Source organism: Ascidiella aspersa, chromosome 1 (genome assembly GCF_963924565.1).
Source record: "Ascidiella aspersa chromosome 1, kaAscAspe10.2, whole genome shotgun sequence".
NCBI classification, from domain to species: domain Eukaryota; kingdom Metazoa; phylum Chordata; class Ascidiacea; order Phlebobranchia; family Ascidiidae; genus Ascidiella; species Ascidiella aspersa.
In genome coordinates, this window is record NC_139447.1 from 1,615,005 (window position 1) to 1,638,799 (window position 23,795).

A 23,795-nucleotide genomic window follows, 5' to 3' on the forward strand; every position below is an offset into this window, starting at 1 on the left:
GGGGGAATAAGGGTGAACCGTCAGAAATGGATTATAACTTGCGAGCAGGGCGGATATTCCGGGTGTGCTGTTACATATGGACGAGATTTATCATATCATGATTGAAGAGTGAATGAAATCTGGAGATCGATGCTAGGGGTGAACTAAACTAAAAAAGTTTAAAAAGCACTGCAGAAATAACAGATTTTTTTACCGGAACGCCCTTTACGGCAGCAATTATTATACTGTTGGTACGCCATTCCAAAACGTTCCGTCTTACATTCACTACTCGTTGTAACTCAAACGGGGCCGTTATCGTTAACCAGTGACGCTCCCTGAGAAACTGGCTCATGTCCTTATCCAACATAAAGTGTTAAAATGTTATTGGATGCAGTTCAAAATATTTGACAAAACATTTAAACTAAACAACAATTTATTAAGGGTTATCACGGTTTTTATTGCATATAGTTATTTATATTTCCTTCGTGCGACAATAGCAAAGTTTGACAATTTTTTTATCCAGCCCCCGATGGTCAGGCCTTATAGTTATTTGTCTTCTTATGAAAAAAATCTGTCTTTCTTATGAAAAATGAAACTTTAAAAGTATGTACGATCGTGCGTAATGTGTATATTACAAACCTATTTCCTGTAGGTTGTTACAAATTATTCAACTCTAAATCCAGAGAGCAATGTTGCCTGATATAAGCTGGGCCTGGAGCATAATCGTGGTAATCCCACTGTATCTCACACTCCGGTTCTACTCGAGGGCCCCCAAAGCACCCCCGGGACCGTACGGTTACCCCCCACTCGGGGTGATCAGCCAGTACAAGACAAACCCGGGTAAGGTTTGCTGGGAGTGGAGCAAAATCTATGGGCCGGTCATCTCGGCTCGAATCGGCTTCAAAGACTGGGTGATTCTTAACGACAAGGAAAGCATTAACGAAGTAGGTTGATTTCTCATTTTGTCGAATATAAGCGGATAGCAAAAATCCCATATTAGGGCAACATGTGGCTCTTTTAGGCTTTTAGCATACCAGTGTTTCTAGGGATGTTTGATAATATCCGATCGGAGCCGATACCCACTGCCAATAGTTAGTATCGATGACGTACTATAGACTGATATAAGAATCTTAATCATGATTTACAATCCAATGCGGCGTTTCTAGGTAAATTTAATAATTGAAAAAAATATATTTCGGTACACTATACATGGATCTGTGATGTAGCTTGATAACAAATTTCAAAGCCAAAAAGGCCGAGTAAATTGACATCTAAAAGTTCGTATCGAAACGTCTTATCAAGATGATGTCAATCTACTCGACCTTTTTGGCTTCACAAAAAATATATTTAAAATTAGTAGGTGAAGAATTAAACTGAAGTTAACACTAAAGCAGAACTTAATGACCTGTAAAAACGTCTTCGAAGGTTCCTATTCCACACATTTCGCATGTTTGAGCATAGTGATGACGTCATTTGGTATCGGATCTCGGTACATTTTGTGCGAAACGTATATCGGGCATCGAAATAAAAAATCATTACCTGACATCTTAATTTGTTTCTTTTTAAAACATTGAAATTATCGCTTTTAATCTATTCTGTATTTTTAGCATACCACCTCTTAAACGCTACAGGTTTAACAAAATTAATAAAGCATAACCCATCGGCAAAATCAAATAGAACAAAAAATCTATTAAAACTTTCAGTTGTCTTAACTTAAAAAACTTCAAGTTAAAAGTCTAATCCAGTGTTTCTTAACCTTTTCTACTTGGGGACGCACCTAGAGACGTATGAAAACGTGGCGGCGCACATTACGAGCGAAGCGAGCCCGAAGTTTTTGAGGTGTACCGATATTTCTCCTGTATTTTTTTATTATAGCCTGAATTTTTTTATTATATGGGTTTTATAGTTGCATATCTTTAAAGGTACTTCCAGCCTTTGAGACTAAAACCGTTATTTTGTCCATTAAAGTCTTATTCCAATTAATTTTGGACTTATTTCGACATGTTTTTTCCTTCGCTCGCGGCGCACCTAGCAGCCTTCCATGGCGCACTAGTGCGCCGCGGCTCACCGGTTGAGAAACGCTGGTCTAATCCATTGGTTCTCAACCGGGGTGCAATTTCTACCACTCAAGGGTGCCGAGAGATATTTCAATTTTTTTAGGATTATAATTTTTGCTTTATTGGTGAACTTATTAATACAGTTTTTGTGTACGATAAAAGTGCCAAAAATTAAAAAGGGGTTTTCTACCTTGTTGCAAAATTCATGTGCTGTTTCAATCTTGTTAATTGTAACGTTACACTTAACCACTCAACAAAAAGAAGCAAGGGTGGCCTATTTATAATTTGTGTAGGGTGCCGCAAGCCGAGAAAAGTTGCGAAACATTGGGTTGATCCGTAGAAAAGAGTTTAAGGCATGCCTTAAATGTCAAACTGTTGACAGTCTGTAGTAAGAAGGACTTATAGTAAACGCGCATACTTTGCACGCTCAAGGTATCCGTGCGTTACAAATACTCTGCCTGACGCAATGAGCGCTTTCCTCGTAAAATGTTGATTTTGTCCGCCGGAGAATTAAAGTAGATGAAATTGTGGTATTTGAATTCTTAAAAGCACTGCTTGTTGTATTTAATATTAAAGCCATTTTACTAAAAATTAGGATTAATCTTTAAATTTTAAAGAGAACCGCCATCGCAAAACAAAATTAAAATCTTTAGGTTTACAAGAAAGGAAAATTTTTAAGAGGGAACTTTTTTATTCTGGCCCTCACAAAGGTCACAAACCATCTCCCTAAACTCCAATATTTGCGTGGTAATGTGATTCTATCGAGCGCATACCATTGTTTATTGAGATTCAAGATCAAACCGATTAAGCGTAACGTTTATAATAAATCTCTTTGAGCCTTTTCACCAAGCGCAAAATCCCTGGCAAATTACCTGCTTACAATTTAACGGTCTACTGATCAGCGTAAGGCGTCGAAAACGGGGACGTCAAGTTTAGGAATTCCAACCAAGTCAGGCTTTCTTTATATTAGGAAAAAATTGTTGCCGAAAAAATTGATTTTGATCCTCAATTAATTACGTAAGCCGAGACATGTTGAAAACTACAGTACAAAGTATTTGTGGAATTTACTCTGTTTCTCCTTATTTTTTGCTTTTTTTGCTCGATGTTGGTTTGCCTATCCTGCTGTATTTCCTGGCACGCATACCCTTAATATTGACGGCAGAAAGGTGGCAAAAGCAAATCACAAAGAATGTAAAGAATGTATAAAACCCATGGGTTGCGAAACACTGCGTTAGGCTAGTGGTCACCAAAGTACGCCCGCCGTGCCAATTAATCCGGCCCACGGCATATTTCCTTAATGAAAATGAAGTAAAATTTGAATGTTTCCGGTTTCCAAAATTATTACCTAGCGGTTGAATGTACCATTATTTTTCTGTGGACGGAATACGTTGTTGTTTACACAGCGCATATAGCTTGTTGGCTCACCTTGAAGAAGAATAACCGGCCAAATGCATCATTAACATACTAATTTTCTCAGGCGCTTGCAGTTAAGAGTGAGCAATTCTCCGGTCGGCCCCAGAACGTGTTTCTCGACATTCTCACCCAAAACAAGCACGGAATTGGCTTCGTAGATTACGGCGAATTCCTCAAACAGCAGAAACGTTTTGCACATAAAGCTCTCTGCAGGTGAGTTGTCCGATAATATCGGATCGGAGCCGATACCCGATGTTGTGTGATGGTATCGTACTTGTCTGATACTATAGGGTAGTATCAATGCCGACTCGATACCGAATTAGTTTAGCAATTTCAAAAATGATTTGTGTTTTAATGCAGCTGATCTACGTTTAAAAGGTAAATTTATCAAAAACGATTTTAGTTTTATTTTCATTATTAAAAGGAGCATCATGTGTTGTTTAACAAACAATTTTAACAATTTTAGGTCCAAACAGTGTTTAAGAACTATAGAGGTATCATTCTTCGTAACGCTGTAGTAATTTTGACTTGAAACCCTGGAAAAATTGTAATATTTATGACCATGTTTTAAAAAGGCCCCACAAATGTAAGGTGGTTGCGCAAAAACATTTAACACATGTTAATCAACTATCCGTGTATTTTTTGAACTATAGTGTATTTAATATGCGACTTTTTTTTAATTTGCCCGCCAAAATAAGCCATAATAACAGTCGAGGTCGCGAGTGTGAATTTACCACAAGCTTGTTCATCTAGCCCTTGGCTATTTGCTAGCATGGAAACCCCTAATAATATCGGATGTATGGTCACGATGAAGGTATAATATTACTATACCTGTCATTATCTTTACAGCGCAGTTTCAGAGGGACTAAATCGAGTCTATTTATACATGTGAATAAATGATTCAGTTTTGGGCTCAAACGTCAATTATTTAACAAACATAACCTTTCATTTATTAAAACCAATTTGCATTTAGCTAAAACTGTGGCTTTCGTAGACCGGTTTTGTACTTTAGATTTATGAAAATATTGCGATTGAATATGTTAAATAAAAGTTCTGTTATTTCTGCAATATATCTCAGAACATTCCTCATCGTTCCGTAAATAGGTGCGTTTCTCGTGCAACAAAGAAACACACACACACACGCACGCACGCACGCACGCACGCACGCCCCACGCACGCACGCACGCACGCACGCACGCACGCACGCACGCACGCACGCACGCACGCACGCACGCACGCACGCACGCACGCATGCACGCACGCACACACACACACACACACACACACACACACACACACACACACACACACACACACATTCAAGTGTATTTGATCGTAGCCTCTGGCACCAAGATAATGTCGCCCTTTAACCACACACATTGCACCAACAAAGAATATGTGAAAATCATGGCATGGCAAAGAATCTGGTATTGCTTTAGCGGGACTAGGTTTACTTGTTCTATTATTGCTTTTAATTTCGTTCAAGAGAACAAAAACATAAACACGTAAAATTTTTTATTATTACTACATGAACTAAATAGTTGTTGGATAATCATTGTATATAGCGCGCTACAGTCGATAAAAACAAACCATCAACTGTCTTGTTTTTATTTTTAATATTACAAACACAATTTACTAGAAACCAAGTCTTAATCTATAAAAACACATTTTATGATTTATACGGGGTTTCGTGACTAAAAACAGGTTGGGGGACACAGCCACAGATGCCGACAATTTTTTATATTAAATTAAACATTAGCTTGTACAACATCATTCAAACCAGAAGCCAAAGTATGCAATTGTACTTTTGGGAATTTAAAATGAAATCTGAATTACTTACTGCGCAGTATTAACATCGATAAGAGGGTGGAAGAAGAAATTTCCCACTTTCTTGGAGTCCTTGCCTCTAAAGATGGCGCTGCATTTGACATCACAGTAAGTATATAACTTTATCATACGCAAGGACAGAAGTTTTTAGGACTATTTTTGGAGCCCAATAGCTGGAGTTTGTACAGTTAGACGTAGATTGAATACCAAAGCATAAACAGAAGTAGGTGGCATTTTGTGAACGTATTGATTAAATCTTTATTATGGCTGGCGGTTTTAGTAAGACGTAGAATGAATATCAAAGCCCATACAGAAGTAAGGAGCATTTTGCAAACGTCTATAAAAGTATTCTATATGAGCATTTTGCAAACGTCGAATAAAGTATTCTATATGGTCTTTGGCATAGGTTCTTTTGGCATATTGTTTATAAGAGTTGCGTCAAAGGTAGTTTTTACTCAGGATATAGCTTTCTATTGTTGGTTCTTTGGTAAACAAAGGCTTAGATTTGATGGATGTCTTGAAAACTTCACACGTCACGCTTTAGTTTTGTGCGGATGGCACCTCTATTTTAGAAACGTGGAAACAAAAGGTTGCCTTCTTTGTGTAATGACACAGCAATATAGACATTTAATTGTGTAAAAAGATAAATGTCTGGAGACGCAAACTAAAAAATTGAAAAACAAAACAAATAAATACATAGGTACCACAACTGTAGGCTACAACTGTCAAACATTGTTTGTGTGTTTTGTAGGAGAGTCTGTCTCATGCTATGGTGCAGTGCATGTGCAGGATCGTACTCGGATGTAGGTTGGATGAGAACGACCAACGATTCGTCAAACTGCACAATTACTTCAGTAAGACGTAAGTTCCCTTAAGCTTGATAAGAGGTGTTTAGATCAGGTTTCACAACCTTTGCGTATAATGGGCTGGATAACAATAAGAATTGGTGGTCATGGGCCGCCAATAAAATATTTTATTCACTTGATTTTGATTTAATTGTAAAAAAAAGAAGTAAATATTCAAATAACATTTTAACCGGTGATTTAATTTTAGAATCGGCGACAAGAAGCTAGCAGCTCTCATAGGAGCTTGTACATCATTTCCTTTTATGTTTAAACTACCGTCCATTGCCAAGAAAGCAGCACATCAGAAGGATAGAGTCCAAGTGGTAGTTGGTAAGAAGAAATTAGATTCCTTCCTTTTGAAATATACCTGGTTGAGAACCAATGTTACAATGGAAATAACCTTGGCCCTTGCAAAATATTCCTGAAAAGTAACAGCAGAATACTCTAGGAGAGCTAGCAATTAAAGTTTAACACAATAAAAAACATTAATTCCTTTGAATTAAGTTATACTGACGATGACTTTGCTAGCGATATCTATATATATATATATCTTAAAGCTCTTCAAGGGTCGCCTTTATATCAACGATAACGGATGCCGTATAAGTACGCCAAGCTAGAAAAACAACTAACCTGTGGCGAGGTTCGAACTAACGACCTCGACCATAACGGGCCGTCGCTTCAATGATCTGAGCAACACAGGCTCAGAGGGAACGATTCGAGAAACGGCCATAGCACTGCTGCCTGCTACATCCTGTTGGTAAAACTATCCTGTGGTTAGGTTCGAACTCACGACCTCAGCCATACCGGGAGCGTCGCTCTACAAACTGAACTACAAAGGCTCAGAGGGGAGAAGGTCGAGCGACAAACATGATGTCACTTTTATATCCCAATCTACAACCTGGGCATTCATGTTTACCTAAAACGTTTGTCCTAAAAGCCAAACAACCGAAGCTACCACTTTTTACATGAGTTTCTTCTGTTTTGTTTCAGATGTCTTTAACGTCTTTATAGACGAATATTTGGCAGCAAATGAAGATAAACCTAAAGACAACTACATCGCTGCATTATTGGAAGAGCTTAAGGAGATGCGGGACGAAAAGTTTTCGGTAAAAATTAGACGGTCTTAAAACCATCCAAAATCATAATTGGTTAATTAAGTCCACTTCTTAGTTATGGTACGAGAAACAAACCATTGAAAATCACAAAAAATGTTATTATACCAGATTTCCAATTTATTATCTTTTTTCTCAAAAATCTACTTGCTGACTACAAGCTTTAATGTCACTTTAATAGTGTAAGGATAACTTTATTGTTCAAAAATAAAGGATAATTCTATTTAAACTTTAGGCACGCAATTTGAATTAAAACCTACAGTTTGTCTCTATAGGTAATTTAAATTCTACTTTTTTATTAGTGATTTGTGTTGTATTTGTCATGACTTTAAAAAGTTTCTGTCAATTCGTTTACATACTTTTACTGCCACAAGGTTGTTTCAAATGTATGCCTAATTTAACAGAGGCTGCAAGTATCCCAGTGCTGCTACGATTCCTTTTTCGCCGGAGTCGAGCCTCTCTTGCACCTCTTGCGGTGGGCCGTCGTCATCTTGATCCATCATCAGGGGGCGCAAGAGAGGTTAAGACAGGAAATCGCTCGAGTTCTGGGTAAGTTAAGACATGGAACGAAATTCGCGACCTTAAGCATTAACAATTGAATTAGTGGATACATATGAGTAAATAAAACATAAAAAAGTGATCTATTGCAGTCTCTGAGCAGGGGTTCTTGAACTTTTTTTAACGCGGATGCTTAAAATATTTTTGGTTCGCGTTGATGAGTTTCGGCATAAATTTGTGCAATAATATAAATTGACTTGGGTACACTATGCACGGATCGGTAATGTAGCTTAATAATCTATCCAAGACTGCAGCCCCGAACTAAACGTCGACACCTTATCAACTCCGCTGCACCTGTTCAACACCTGAAGGTGCTAAATTATGCTCTTCCTTTCGAAACGTACACTGATAACAATTGCGTCCCATCTCTTATAACTGATGCTTAATGTGCTTCTCAGTCACATTAACTGAAGATGATACAAGCTCGTATCGAAACGTCTTAATCAAGATGCTTTCGATCTACTCGACCTTTTTGGCTTTGCAATTTATTATCAATTGACTTGGTAAAACAAGTAGAACCCCGGAACCTGCTGTTTTCTGTCAAACAAATAAAACGCTGAAATAAAGTCTAAACTCATTAAACAAGAAGGCAACAATTTTATTTTTATTTTAGTCTTTTTATTGAGAAAATTAATTCAATAAAAAATATTTCACTAAGATGTTAACTATAGGCCTTCGAGAACCCCTTAAACTAGTCTACGAACCCCCAATGTGTCAACGAACCCCCAATGTGTCAACGGACCCCCAATGTGTCAACGTATTCCAGTTTAGGAACTCTTGCCCTATGGGTAAAAGCCTTAAAGAAAGTATTTACCCAGGATGAACTATATGTATATTTTGGGGTATAAACAGTTTCTGGGATTTATAAAAACAAAATGCTAATAAATTATTGATTTGATTAATACACGGCTGGCATAAGCCTCGGCTTTATCTCAAAGTATAACAAATTTTTGAGCTGTGCGTAGAGGTGTAATTTAAATCATAAATACAATATTTTTCTTCCAACCACGGCTGTCTCTTTAAGATGTCATTAATATGTGTTTTTACTTCTCCATAGCTTAATCACAAACTTTCTTTCATGTGTTCCCTCTCTAGGCGATGGTTCATTATGTGACGATGAAGTGTACGCCCAGATGCCTTACACACAAGCCTTCGTGCAAGAAATAATGAGGTTCCGCACAGTCGTACCTACGGGACTTCCCCACAAAACAACACAGGACGTCACTTTGCGTGGATTCAAAATCCCAAAAGATACAATGGTAAGTTTAAAGTCACTTATGGGTGTTATTTGGCGCGTATGTTGTTTTGAAGCAATGTCGGGGCCAGAATTTACTTAGAACTATATTAATATTATCCTTTTTTAAATTAAATTTTTTAATTCTAGTTGGTTTGTTTAGTTTAATAACGATATAATTTTTTTTTGTCAACTCAACGTATAAATAGGAAGAATCCAGGGCTGTGAAGTCCTAGTCGGGACTCGGGACGGCCGGGTCGAATTATAGGTTGTTGTAAACCGACTACGCATCCTTGTAAACCACTACCATTAATAAAGATTTATTCCAAACTTTCAAAATGCTACCTACTTCTGTATATAGGCTTTTATAATATATTCTTACTATTTCTTACTACAACCTCCAACCACTATGCTGCTCCTACATTCCAGGTGATCCCTAACATCTGGGCGGTCCACAACGATCCAAACATCTGGGACGAACCTGACAAGTTCAAACCGGAGCGACACCTCAACAAAATCAGCGGCGAGTTTGTAAGATCAAGCCACGTCATCCCTGCCTCGGTGGGTCCAAGGTATTGCCTGGGAAAGCAGGTCTTCTACAAGATCACCCGCTACTTTATCGTGGCCATGGTGCGAAGATTCAGCTTTGAGATGGATTTGGAAAGCGGGGTTCTTCCCGAATTGGAGCAGGGGAGTCAAGGGGCGGCATTCCACCCTTTTTCCTTCCTCTGTGTCGCTAAGAAGCTGTGATTTGCGCGACAAATGTGGTGGAAATGTTGGCTAGGAGTTCCACATTATGTGGCGAACAGTGTAAACGATGCACTGATCTTAATTGGTGTTTCAAATAAGTAAAAGAACACTATTATTTTGAAGGTTTTGAATATCTCTTAATGCTACATCTGTACGGGGTTTGATATTCTTTCTACAATTTTCGTTGTTTTAAATTTTTTATGACATAACTCAATTTTATTTTAAATTTAAGGGAAAATACTTAGCATTCGATTATATTTGAAGCTACGTTTGAATAACTGCCCTTATGTACTTCATTTGTAGTGTGTAACCGTGTACTTGTTGCTTACGCTATTTGTTAGGCTTACAATAAAGCAAATGTTTAAAAAGTCGCAAACACAGTTCTTAACTGTAGTGCCGACCTCTGGCTTCGCTAATGCTTTGTTCATGGATATAATTCTATAAAAGCATGTGATAAAATAAACCCTAATTGTTTGTAATAATGTTAATTAAATCAATTTGTAGTCGTTTAATGGGGGGATTTAACAGCGTAGTTTTGTTGTAAAATTAAACGACATTATTGATTTAGAAATAAAATAAAAATGATTAACCGCACGATGTCACTAAAGCACAATTATTGCTGAACTCTAGTCATTGCAATAAAATATCCAAGTCTGTGACACGCAAGGATTTCGGTTGGGATTTAACAAAGCACTTGCTGTTATATTGATATGTGGGACGTTACCGTTTGTAAGCACGACCATGAAATGCATACATACATGTGTACATGCTTACATGCTTCAGTTTTTTAAATACGTTGTATTTAATAAATGCTATATTTGTGTCTTACACATTTATTTGAATCAAAACATTTAGCACAGTACTGTCCATTCTTTGAAATCAGGTCCACTTATCCAGGTACACTTACCCAGGTACACTTATCCAGGTACACTTATCCAGGTACACTTATCCAGGTACACTTATCCAGGTACACTTATCCAGGTACACTTATCCAGGTACACTTACCCTAATGACGATTACTGGGTCGGATAAGCAAACTTGATAAAAAATTAAAACGTGAAAACGTAATGTTTTACTGGTTGTTAAGCAAAAACTTGCTTTAGCGCTACAGGTAACACAACTCTGATGGTTAATATGCATTAGTCCCATTTTCAAGTATATTTCCCTCGTATAAGTATATCTATATCTAATGAAAAAAACAAAACCTGTGATTTTTCGTCTTTGTCCAATAGCCAGCTTGAACAATAATCTCTTGAAGCCCATTGTAAGAAGTTAGAAAGCTGACTATTCACACATCTTCTTTATTTGCGTTTATATATTTTGTTTGTTTTTTGCGTTTGATAAATATTTCATGACTTTACCTTACAACCCTTTCATTTAGTTTCGCAATTTTTCTTAACGTCATTACAAGAAATTTGAGGCCAAATTGACCCTCAAGTGTTTAGTTTGAATTTTTTACAACTATTTATAATAAACCAAAACATATTCTTTGGATTAACCCAGTGGTTTTTAAACATTATACGACGCTTTTGGAAAAGTTTTTGACGCCCAGCGATGTTTTATATAGGGTGTTTAAGAAAATAATAATTAATGACTGCAGATTTTCGTACAATGATTTGCAATGCCCATGTCAGAAACTAACGGTATTTACAAGCATTGTATTCTCGCAATTACGTTTAGATACGAAAGATATCAATGTGCGACTCCCTTGGAAAATTAAGACAACGCACCGGCCTGGTTTCGTGCTTTCTTTTAAACGCCTTAGCGACAGTTTGGAAAACAACTGACATCACAATATACATATTTACTTTATTTAATTATTTGATGAATATTACTCTATAATATTTCTCATGACATGACTTGGCTTCGTCTCTTGAGGTCAGTTGCAAGAACTTTGAAAGCCCACTTAATAGGTGTGTTATTTCCGTTTTTGTATGACTAGTTAGTTATATTTGATTAAAATATTTCTATGATAGTACAGCATGACCTGTGGCCAGTCCCGCAATTTCTCCAAAACGTCTTAGTGATTGTTTAAAAGACAATTGACATCACAGTACATATGTTACATTTTTTAAATGTTTGATGAATAACACTCCCCTATATTTATTTATGATCTGTGAGTTGATTACGTCTCTTAAAGTCAGTTGTATAAACTTTGAAAGCCAAATTACCCACAGGTGTGGTATTTGCGTTTTTATAACTAACTATATTTGATTAAAAGTTTTCCATAATATTACCTACTGACCTGTGGCCCAGTCCCGCAATTTCTCGAAAACGCCTTAGAGATAGTTTTGAATACAACCGACATCACTGTATATATATGCTTTTTCAAAAATTGTTTTATAAATAATACTGTACTATATTTATTCATGATCTGTGAGTTGGTTTCGTCTCTTAAGGTCAGTTGTAAGAACTTTGAAAGCCCACTTACCCCACAGGTGTGTTATTTGTGTTTTTATACTAGCTATATTGGATTAAAAGTTTTCCATAATTTTACCGCATGACCTGTGGCCATATTTCACCATTTCTCTTAGCAACAGTTTGAAACACAATATATATATTTGCTTTTTTCATAAAATATTTGGTTAAAACTTTTCTATAATTATACTTCCTCATGACCTGTGTCCCAGTTTGGCAATTTCTCATTAGGGTCAGTCGCAAGGACTTTGAAAGTCAACTGACCCCCCCAAAGTCCTTGTTCCACGTTTCTAGGCTCATACTTCGCTAATGGAGAAAATCCCGTGATGTGTGATTTCGTGTTTGCCCAAAACCGCCGGAGACAATAGAAAATCGTGCTCTACGCATCGACAACGCGCCGCACCCTGGGGACCTTGTGATCGCGGGCAAATAAAGGCCTTTATTGCGTAGAAGAAAGTCGCGCGATCACGTGATGGATTTTGCTTAAATACTGGAAGGATTTGGTGAAAAAATTAAATGGGACTTGGCTTTAATACGTTGCGTTGGAATGGTGATATTAAAACAGTCTTTTTAACCTATATCACTTACTAGGCCAAATTTAGCAATTCTGTGTGGTTGCTGTTATAATTGGTTTTGTGTTGTCGTTAGTTTGTGATAGGTTGCGGGTGGTAAATCATAAAAATGCGTTGATATATATGGATAAAAACTATATAAGGATAATATAAGAGGATGTAGAAAGGATTTTCGTTAAAATTCACCTATTGCTACTTATGGGGCCGAAATTATAGGTTAAACTTTGATTTTGTATGTTAAAGAAGCAAGTGTGCCCGTATCAGCAACAACATTTGTTTGATAATAGCTAAAAATGTCTAGTAAGATTACTGCGCTAACCTAAAATGATTAAAATCTTAAAAGGAATTTTATTTTGCATTTGTGATTTTTAAACAAATATAGAATATAACCAAAGATAAATTAATTAGGAAAAATGTTTGCTTGTAGCATCACTTTTAAACGAACAATAGACTCATTGAATATCGGGTAACATTAACGAAGCCCAATAATTGAAATGTTAAAATTTAGGGAGAATTTGCAGCGAAATAGGTGTTATTCGTGACACAACGGCCATTTTGCAAATATAGATCCGCGCAAACAGACAAAATAGCATCAACGACATAATTTGGCGGAACTTTTTGTAGAGACACGTCGCTACCTGTGGACTTAAAGAAAAGATGGAAATATGGCACGGTGCCTTTCAGCGGAAAATATTGAATTAGGCAAAATTACTGTTAAACATAAAATTATTCGCTTTAGGTATAATTGAAGTTAGCATAAATATATTGTAGATCGCTATTGTCTTATTACAACCTGGGTGTTGTACATGTGTTGCTATAACGCTTTTCTTCTTTCAGATATTTCGAAACTGATAGGAACCAAACAGAACTAAAACAAAATGAAGTTTGCAGTCGCCATACTTTTGTTGGCTGTCGCTTATGCGCAAGGTAAGATGCCTAGAGTAATTCGTAAATCAAGGTTAAACATGGATTTTTCCCCATTTTATGTGATTTAACTTGTTTTCAGCGTTTTTCAAATCTTTTTTCAATTTTTCCATGTTTTAAAATATATTACAGAATTCAATCTGAAATAAATAATCTAATTAAAAACGATTTTGTACGTTTGAATCACCCCGCCATTTTTTTTTTTTTTTAACAACATGCATTGCAAGTAAAATTTGTCCTAATTTTAAGCACGATTGTGAAGCTTGGAGGAATACGGTATTACAATGGCTTAAAAAACTGACGCTACTTAAACATTTTGTGTAGTAATTATTATATTTGTACATGGTTTTGCTGTTAATTAAAACAAGCCTTAACTACATTTTTCAGTAAATTGTTACTGAAAAGGTTTCGCTATTACCCAAAAATTAAACAAATTGCTTGCTCTGTTCAACTTACGCATTCTCAAGCAAAATTATGGCAAGTCCGGAAATATTTACTTCCATTCGCCAAACTAAAAGTCAAGTTTGCTAAAGATTTGCGTAGGAGAACCGATTTTTAGATAAGCATTGATACCTTGTGTGCTTTATTCTTTAAGAATCCATATCACTGGGTACGGTTGCAAACTACAGAAAATCTAAGTGAAATGTTAAGAATTTGGTGGAACAAAATTCTTGCAGACCTTTTTTTAATTCTAATAAATAATTATAAGCCGCCAATAAATATAGAATCGAGAAAATTGTAAAAACAAACGATGTCAACTGGTTCCACGACTCAAGCATAAAAGAAATGAATTATTAAATTTAAAAAAGTGTACAAAAAATCATCAACTGATCTAAAGTTGTAAAAATAAATTAAAAAAGCCGTATTCACATGCTTTACGGTTTTTCATTTTAAACTTCTTTGCGAAGAACAAAAAACGATAAGAATTTATGATTTGTAATAAACGCCTGAGATCCATTATGACCTGGCATTTTATTTGGGCGTTTACCGAAATATTTTCATCTATGGCTACTAACAGTAGGTATGGCAACGGAACAAAGCAGGGTCATGTTACATACAAACAAACGTTGTTTGGAGCTTTTAGTAAACGCTTTCACAAGGGAACGCACCCCAAACTTCAAATACGCCAGCCACCAGCCAATATTTGCTTTTTGCGACGCATAATAGCGCAGGCTAAACGACCGTTTAATGATTTTTAGGCGCAAACGTGCAGAAAAAAATGTCAACAAAAGAATTTTGAACTAATGTTTGCAAAGTTCTGCTGCGTTACCATAACGATTATTGTGTTTGAGCGCAAGCGACGTAACACAATGGGCGCGAGAGTTGCGGGAATGACTTGTCATCTTGTATTTCCCTCCGCTCTTAACTTTCCTGATTTTTTTGGAATCCTTCAGCAAGTGCAACAGAAAATTAAACATAAAGAATATTGCACACAAACAAAATTTTCACTTTGTCAAATGACGCAACAAATAACCGCTTGTGTATGATTTTTATTTAATGAAAACTTAATCATTTAACAAAAACAAAACTTTAATGGGTAAAACTTTATTTAATTTCGATGGATATGTTGTTCGAAGAGTTACATTTCTAAGACTTAAAATTGTAAAATAATTTTTTTTTGAATGTGTTTTAAGCATAAAAAATTTAACTCTTCGAACAACATATACATCGAAATTAAATAAAGTTTCACCGCTTTAAGTTTAGTTTTATCGATTGTTCGAACTCAATGTAATAAACAGTAGAAGTAAACTTTCATTGTTTGCAAACGTTTGCGACATAAATCGTTGTGGTAGATCTTTGTTAGTACATGTAAATTTGCGACACAACAGTTTGTTTAATGTTTATCGTTGAGTGTTCACCGTTTTTAATGTTTATACAACATAAGGACTCCTGGAACTTACCAGTTACTCATTTTTACGGTAAATATCGCGATCTAACCGATATATTACAACGTTTTTTCAGGCCAGACCTCAGCTATGCCACCAATTATGGAATCCACAATGATGCCCGGTTTAGGAGGCGGCTTTATTGAAAACCACATGGTCTGCCACGTTGGAACCATTGTAATGGTTGAAGGGGCGGGAGTGTACTTCGACAACACCACAGCCACCGTCTGCCCTGACGTAAACTCCACCTGCGCCACTTTCAAGATCGTCTCACGCGAAGGAGGCGTGCTCTGTAAGCGGAACTTTGTTTGTTTTATCTATTTTTTCTTAATTCCAACTTTTTTAACTTTTTCATAATTTAATTTTTTTCAATTTATTTTTTTTTAATTAATTTTAATAATAATTTGTTTATGATATAGTTTTTTTCATAATTTTTTTTTAATTAATTTAAATAGTATTCTTTATTCTGTTTTTACTTTTTTCTAATTTGGATAATTGATGTGCCGCAAAGGGTTTTAAAATATCAAAATATATTTCTTAAAATTTAGTCGCACGTCTTTTTGAGGTTTAAATCACCTATTAACATCAGGATTTAGTTAGCAATTTGTGCCTTCATATTGTGGTTCAAATTGAAAAGACGTAATCAGACTAAAAATAGTCGATAAATAACTTTAAAGCGCAATAAACGAACACCAATTGGAGAGCAGGGAACGTAAAAAGTTGTTTTCTAAATTACAAAATACATAAAAGTAAAGCATAAAATTAATATATTGGAGCCCTTATAGAAATAGGTAGCATTTTGTGAACTTTTTGAATAAATTTTTGATTCATTTTCAGCACTGATTAAAAGTATGTATTATGCTGACATTTACGGAAATATTAACAAAATACTGCATACTTAATTGCTTAAGAATTATTTGAAACGTTAACAAAATGCTACGTACTTATATATGGAATTTGATATTTTTTGAGCATAATGGTTGGAGGTAGGACGTGATAAGAATATCAAAGCGCATACAGAGTCCAACTAACACCTCCTTGTATTAAGCTGCAAAGCCGAATTTATTTATTACTGTTTTTAGCTTACACCGAGAGCGGCGAATGCGTTGCAATGGGCCAGGAAAAATTCTACGACTGCGCCGCTGCTCAGGCTACAACCAACGTCACCTTCGAAAACTGCACAGTCGACTTTTGCGCGGGATTTGCCTGCAACAAGTTCACCGCTCCCAAGGAGTGCAAGGAAGCCCCCAAGGAAGGTACGTCACGGTGACGTGACAACGTTACGCTATGTCGAAAACAAGAAAGTAACTTATTGTGCAATCTCAAAATAATACAATATTACTTTTTCAACCAAAAGTTGTGGTTTCGCTGCAATACCAATTCTATCATTAAAAGTTTGTATAAAAAGATGTTTTTTAATATTACGTGTTTTCCAAGCTCGTTGGTGTTTCAAGTGTAAAATACGACGAAAGGACCTTAATAACCTACAACAAGTCGACCCGGCTTTACATTTTGTTGCAATTCAAAATACTGGTTAAGTAACACAGCACCCGAATAACAATCATGCATTGTTACGCCACAGACATCCAGATCCTCCCCAGCTGCACCCTCCGCGAAACCCTCAAGGAAGTGATGACGTGTGTTGAGCCCCTCTACTCCGGGTACCCCTACAAGATGCAGGAACGATGCACGTGAGTCAATTAACACTGCTATGAGTTAATGGGTTATTGCTGTCAAGTTAGGGTTTTGTTCAATTAAGTTTTTTTTTGAATGACGATTGCGATGACAGGTCCGCAATGAATTTCTTCCTTCTCAATTTTTCTAGCAATGTACGTGAATAAATCTAACACTTTATTGTGTCAATGGGTTATTTCTGTCGAGTTAGGGTTCTTTAATTAAGTTGAACTGCCAATTGGGATGTCATAAGTCCACAATGCATATCTACCTATAATGTAGTACTTCTCTTAGGTTAGCGGGTTCTTTAAATTGGTTATAGGCTATAGCGGGCTGCTTTGTCCGTTACGGTTGCTAGATTTTCCGAAGATTCAATTGACAATTTTTCGGTGCTGTTGACTAAATAAAAGTACGGTCCTATTTATTTTTTGTTTATATTAACTATAAGGCTGTTGCGATAGTTGACAAGTGTGCTGCTATCCTTAACTTGATGTCTTGTTTCAGCTCGAACTTGGACAAGGCGATCAGCTGCTTGAGCAAGACAACCTCCCGTTGTCTTTCCGGATCCTGCCCAACCGTCCTTGATGACATTCCCCACTTGAGAGCTATCTTAAGGGTGAGTTTAACTTAAGATAGTTGTTCATATTTAGAAAAATAATTCAACATAAGTTGGGCTCAATTTAATCAAATTAAAAAATCTGTTTTGGCATCTCTAAAGGTATTTTGCTAGATTAAGTAAATAATCGTCATTGTTTCGCCTTTTTGTAAGGTTTGGACAAAATACTCTATGGAATAGCAGAAAGTTAGACAGTACACTTTAAATACGTGAACAGTATATCAGATTTGTTGCAAATAAACATCAACTTAATTAAGACGTTTCGATACGACCTTCCATCATCTTTAGTAAGTTTGACCGAGAAGCAAATTAAATTGGTGTTAGCTTACAATAATTGTTGTTAGCTTACAATAATTGTGGCTAATCTAACAATAATGACATGGGCTATAAGCAGTTGTAGGTAAATGAATGCATAATCAATAGAGATAAAATCTACAGTCACTAAAAGTCAAGCTAACAGAAAAAATAAACTTTTAAAACTTACAAGTTAACATTCAGACAAAATGAAAACCCTTTTCTGTAATAAAAGATAGTGGGGTCAAACACATTGTGGAACAATTACCTTACACTTATAAACATCACTTATATTTGGTTCAACACAGAACGTCTCCGGCGAGGCCAAGAAATACACGAGCATCCGTGAGTTGTTCGAGATGGCCAAACTCGACACCAAGTACCGTGAGATGATCTTGGGAGCGATCTGCCCAGTGGCTGGAGAGACCCCATCCTTCCCGGAGATCGACATGAGCTGGATGGAAAGTATAGAAATCCCATTCTGTGACGAAGGTTTCCTTAAGAAGATGACTGGACTCCAGATGGAAATGATGAAGGCTTTCTACTCGGCTGAGAGCCGCGCCGACATTTGCATGTACGTTTTTTTAAATATGCCTTGGCTTTTTTTAAGTCTAACCGCATGAGTTCCCACTATTAATAGTTTAAAGCTTTGTTTTAATACAAGAGACTTGACTTTGGCCTAACTTGCTATGACAATGACTTGGACTGGGTCTTGACTTGGTGAACTGTTGATTTTTTTCTAAATAGATATCTTATTCAGCTTTTAAAGTCTAATAGGCAGTAGTCTCCAATTTTGGTAGTTATGTCGAATTTACGAAGGCTTGTTTAATTGTTTTTGGGAAACATTATATTTCAGTAAGATCTAGACCAATTAAAAGCCGATGTTTTTTTACACACTAAATTCATCACCAGATCAAACGTTTACGACAATTACAATTTTGCTTTTTCGCCCCCGATATTTGGTATTTATATTCGTTCAACCAAGTACAAAACAATTTTAAACATTGGACTAGATTGTGTGTATTCAGCCTGGTTTTGCCTTTCATTACATTATTCTATTCAAAAGGGTAACTGCAACCCGCAAGATCTGGCCTGCCTGGTCGATTAATTCGGCGCGCGGCTTATTGTCTTAATGAACATGAATTAGAGTTAAAATGTTATGAAATGTGAAACTGTACAACAATTTATTAGGGCTAACTACAGTTATTGCAGAGTTATTTAATAAATTTCCTTTGTATAATAATGTGAGTAAAGTTTGACACAAGTTTTTTTCCGGCCCGCGATCGTAAATCCAAACAGTTATCTGGCTCGCTAAAGTCAGTCCCTTCTGTTGTCCTACCCTTTATGAGAAACGCTTTGTGACCCCTGCTGTTTTATGCCACAGCTCCATGATGTCGTACGGCATCCGCATGGAAAAGTTGTGGAAGGACAGCTGCAGTGTTGAGATGATGCGTGAATTCCTCGCCAAGATGCTGACCGGCAACTACTCCAAGTACGTGAGCGTGATCATGAGAGCAATGGAAATCATGCACGATGTCTTCAGCAAGATGGAAATGCCCAACTGCGAATGTGAGTGTTTGAACGATATCAAAGCACGTGCGAGTTGACAGATTGTTTAAAAGTTGCGAATAAATGTTAAGGTAAAAACGAATGAAAAATATTTCGAAATATTCACCAAACGCTACTTAAGATAACCAATTAAAACTTAACAAAAAACAGCACTTTTAGCCAACTATTTATATGCCCCGTTACCCAAAGGGTTCTTAAACATTTTTTACCGCGGACCCCTTTTTTGTTATTTTTTCCTTACGTGGGCCACGGTAGGCAAAAAAATTCAAAAATGACGTCAAAATTTTTGGTCAGAATACAAATAGACTTTATGAATCTGCTGATTTCGGTTTAAAAAAATGAAATGGGGTCTTAATGCATTCAATGCAAAACCGTTTTACTTTCAATCAAACTGTTTTCTTTGATAAATTGATTACTTCTTAAATATACACTAATATTGCAATTAGACCTTATTGGAAATAGTTTAAGAACCCCTGTTTTAGCCCAACTGTTGTTTTTCAGTCGACATGATGAAGAGTCCTTGCGACAAGTTCCACGAATCTGAGCGAGTCTGCGACTTGCGCAAGGCCTGGCTGTGCGACTACGTTGACTGGAAACTCAGCTTCTTCAAGAACTGGATGAGCAAGGTCGAGGAATGGCAGTAAGTCACTCATCGAGACTGTGTGGTTTAATATTTGTCGATTTAGAGTGATGTCATTTCGCTTTGGGGCCATTCAGGTATTGTTAATTCGCGTTGGGGTCATTTAGGCGTTGTTGTCATTTCGCTTTAGTGTCATTTTACAATCGCTTTAGTGTCATTTCACAATGGGTCATTTAGGTGTAGTGTCATTTCACATTGGGTCATTTAGGTTTTATGTCATTTCGCTTTAGTGTCATTTCACTTAGGGGCCATTCAGGTGCTGTTAATTCACTTTGGGGTCATTTAAGTGTATTATAATTCACGATGGGGTATTTTAGGTGTTGCGTCATTTCACATTGGGTCATTTAAGTTTAGTGTCATTTCTATGTAGTGTCATTTTGCTGTCGTGTCTTTCAGAGGTGGCTTAATATCGCTATCTTTTATTTTCATGATTATTTTTGCTGGGATGCCTGATATCTGGTATTTTACTGCAATATCGTAAGCCAATGTTTTAAGCAAAAAGCACACCGATATTATCCTATACCAAATGACGCCAATTATACGACCTAATAAGCTAAATTAAACAAATTAAAACGTGCAACCCAATATTTTCCGGGTGTTTAAGTATCAATTATTTAAAGTTTCAGTGAAAGATGTATACACATGCAAGCAATTGTGCTATGCTCGTTTCTCGACTCGCTCCCTCTCAACCAATGTAGCTCGGTTGGTAGAGGGACGGTTCATGAGTTCGAAACTCACGGCAGGCTAGTTTGTTTTTCCAGCCAGCCTTGCTTGCGTCATTAATCTACTGATTCGGTTATTCTGTCGAAGGCTTGGTGCAATATTAAAAACTTGTTTTGCCGCAGATCAAACAACATCATGATGGAGATGCCAGATATGGGCAAGGAGCAAAAGTGTGAGCTGGCCTGGAAGGACGACCTCTGCACCAACCGTGGGACCATGAGGTGCGTGGTCGGGACCAAGAACTGCCCCATGTGCTATTGCACCGACCACGAGTACACAGGTAAGGCGAATACTGTTTTTAAACTTTGTAAATGGCCGTATTTGTCTTATTCCAAATAGGGTAATCAGGTGGCACTATTTAAAGCCAAATTGTATTGTACCTGACATTCTACCAATCTTTGTAAAATATCTGTATTTGTCTATTTCTTGTATTGATTATCGACAGGCTTTCGCAGAAATGTTTACGGTACTAAATGTCTTTTACTTTGACCTGATTAAGCACAGTTGTGTAAAAGCTTGTCGGGAATCAATACATTTTGTCTTTATATAGTGCCCACTCATTACACTGTTTGTTAAGGGTTTGTCAAGGTAGTTTTTATCTTAACGCACCAGAACGTATGTTAGGGTTAATATTTGAGCGAGAACCAACTTATATAATCAAAATCAGCCCTTTTTTATTTATAACTGTGGTAATTGTAACACCTTATAGTTTGTAGCTTTGTTTGAATATATTATTGCTGCCAGGCGTTGTATCTATTATAAATTTGTTTCACTTAAAAACACATATTTATGAAAAAGTATAGAATTAAACATCCGAGATAAATGTAAGTCAATCGCCTAAATAAACTTAACTCCAAGACAAGTGTAATTTCTCCACATAAATGGAGTCAATCCAAGTTATTTAAAAGCGGTAATTTTAGTTGTATATCGCTATTTGATTAGGTTTTAGAGTAGGCTTAGGCAAACTACAACCCGCAGGCGAGACCGGACCCGTTTGCGCGTTAAATCTTGCAAGTTATCCATTCCACAAAACATGTCTTTGGTTTGCCTTTTGAGTTTCAGATTTGTGTTAGGAGCTTGGTAAAAGAAGCAGAACACTAATTTGCAGTTCACTTTATATTTCGATTCGATCGAAATAAGTAGACAGACACAAGAGTTCACGAAAAAAAAAAATTTGCGTTTTCAGTTAATCCGGCTCTCTTGCGAAACGAAAAACATTTTCCCAGCATCTTGAAAAATGTCAATAAACTGAGCCCATTACTAAAAGGAATAGTTTTGTGCATTTAAACAGAGCGTAAGTTTTAAACTTGCATTGTGAATAATGTTTTGGCTGTAAGTTGATTTCTTGTAAAGATAAACTCGCTGGAGGGCGACGTTGAGCTATACGGTTAATATACAGAAACGCAGTGTTTATTTAGAGCTGGGTAAAATTATAGCTCTGTGACCATCAAGATGACTTGGTAGTTCCAAATGAAATAAGTGTGAGGCCTTAAGAACGGGTTTTTTAAATATTATATCACCAGATGGGACGTAGAGATGATATAAACTTATAAAGGGTTGAGCGCGCAATGTTGTTTGGTTACCGTAGTTTGCCTTTCGCTGTCTGTTTGTATTAAAGCGCTTTCCTAAACTTTTATTTTGCTGCGATGTAATGGGGTTTTATCAAATATTTTTATTCTGTGGCAGACACTAGCCCAAGTCCCCGACTTTTTTTGACAACTATAAAGATGTAAACACAGCCCATACAGATGTAGGTAGCATTTTGAACGTTTCGAATATTTCCTAGACTATGTTGAAAATGAGTAAAAAGTTAATCTTAAATTCCTACCTACTTGAGTATGTGTTTTTTTTTTCTTACTACGTGTTCACTAACGCATTAAACACCTAAATTAGTTAATTGCCATGTCCTGCCGGGCAACTGTGTGGGGTCAGGGGCCAGGCCCCAGCGCACCAGTAGCGGCGGGGCGTAACAACGTCTAGTTACAACCTCAAAGCATTATGCTGCAATATTTCTGTTCTGTTTCAGACATGGGAGCTGTAGCGAAGATGTGGCGTAAGGATTACAAGATGTGGCACGGAATCATGAAGCTCTACACTCACATGACCAGCGGCAACCAGATGTGCGGCATGTAAAGAAGCAAGCATGCAAAAAACCCAACAAAAAACATTAAAATGTAATTGCTCTCCAGCGATGTAATTCGGTACTTTTTGTGTAGATAGATGTCGGCCTGTTGCAAATTTTGCGACTGTGCGAATCAATAAAAATAAATGAATAAAAAAGTTGTTATTTCTCGACAGGTTTTACACCCCTGAAAAAGTTTGTAGAAAGTAAAAATGTGAAAGAAGTCCCCATAGTTGTTAAAACTTTAATAATTTTATCGTTTAAGTTTTTAAAGCCTTGTTTATGCTGACTCAAAAGGGTTTACTTGAAAGGAAGCGCATCAACAGGGTGCCAAACAAAGCCTACGGTCGCTCCTAAAAAAACGAACCTTTCCCCTCGCCTTTTGTTAATCGTGCGCCCTGCTCTGGCATAAAAGAGTAGAGAGGAAAACATCCATCGACGTACCCCTTGTGTGCTTCTTATCACGTCGCCGCAAAACAAAAACTAGGAGAGCCGATCGAGGCGTATCAGGGCGAAAAACAACACAGTCTCCAAAATGCGCCGGTGCGGAAAAAAACAACACAAAAAGGCATATTGGATATC

The 23,795-nt window shown here is 36.8% G+C and overlaps 3 protein-coding genes across 3 annotated transcripts; all 3 read left to right on the forward strand.

Moving 5' to 3' along the window:
* The first annotated feature begins 648 nt into the window (after window positions 1-648).
* Window positions 649-6,992, forward strand: LOC146166475 (cytochrome P450 2C21-like). Its single transcript, XM_083385093.1, has 6 exons — window positions 649-923; window positions 3,514-3,662; window positions 5,297-5,384; window positions 6,028-6,137; window positions 6,330-6,447; window positions 6,900-6,992. Exons 1-6 carry the CDS (start codon window positions 669-671, stop codon window positions 6,990-6,992), a joined length of 813 nt encoding a protein of 270 aa, XP_083241219.1. The 5' UTR covers window positions 649-668.
* A 1,583-nt stretch (window positions 6,993-8,575) lies between these two features.
* Window positions 8,576-10,398, forward strand: LOC146166476 (cytochrome P450 2U1-like). The gene is made up of 3 exons (XM_083385399.1): window positions 8,576-8,579; window positions 8,887-9,050; window positions 9,455-10,398. The coding sequence occupies exons 1-3, from the start codon at window positions 8,576-8,578 to the stop codon at window positions 9,773-9,775; spliced, it is 489 nt and encodes a 162-aa protein (XP_083241525.1). The 3' UTR covers window positions 9,776-10,398.
* A 2,351-nt stretch (window positions 10,399-12,749) lies between these two features.
* Window positions 12,750-23,341, forward strand: LOC146166477 (uncharacterized). The gene is made up of 10 exons (XM_083397262.1): window positions 12,750-13,692; window positions 15,652-15,867; window positions 16,658-16,831; window positions 17,158-17,266; window positions 17,754-17,865; window positions 18,468-18,733; window positions 19,544-19,728; window positions 20,230-20,368; window positions 21,214-21,371; window positions 23,118-23,341. The coding sequence occupies exons 1-10, from the start codon at window positions 13,644-13,646 to the stop codon at window positions 23,222-23,224; spliced, it is 1,515 nt and encodes a 504-aa protein (XP_083253388.1). The 5' UTR covers window positions 12,750-13,643; the 3' UTR covers window positions 23,225-23,341.
* The last annotated feature ends 454 nt before the right edge of the window (window positions 23,342-23,795 follow it).

What these genes read in the sequence shown, in the direction of transcription:
- LOC146166475 (XM_083385093.1), top strand. Translation starts at nt 669, where the DNA reads ATGTTGCCTGATATAAGCTGGGCCTGGAGCATAATCGTGGTAATCCCA. An exon ending in GCGCTGCATTTGACATCACA is followed by an intron (nt 5,385 to 6,027) that starts GTAAGTATATAA and finishes TGTGTTTTGTAG; the next exon opens with GAGAGTCTGTCTCATGCTAT. An exon ending in CACAATTACTTCAGTAAGAC is followed by an intron (nt 6,138 to 6,329) that starts GTAAGTTCCCTT and finishes ATTTAATTTTAG; the next exon opens with AATCGGCGACAAGAAGCTAG.
- LOC146166477 (XM_083397262.1), top strand. Translation starts at nt 13,644, where the DNA reads ATGAAGTTTGCAGTCGCCATACTTTTGTTGGCTGTCGCTTATGCGCAA. An exon ending in GGCTGTCGCTTATGCGCAAG is followed by an intron (nt 13,693 to 15,651) that starts GTAAGATGCCTA and finishes ACGTTTTTTCAG; the next exon opens with GCCAGACCTCAGCTATGCCA. An exon ending in CAAGGAAGCCCCCAAGGAAG is followed by an intron (nt 16,832 to 17,157) that starts GTACGTCACGGT and finishes GTTACGCCACAG; the next exon opens with ACATCCAGATCCTCCCCAGC.
- LOC146166476 (XM_083385399.1), top strand. An exon ending in AAATCCCAAAAGATACAATG is followed by an intron (nt 9,051 to 9,454) that starts GTAAGTTTAAAG and finishes CCTACATTCCAG; the next exon opens with GTGATCCCTAACATCTGGGC.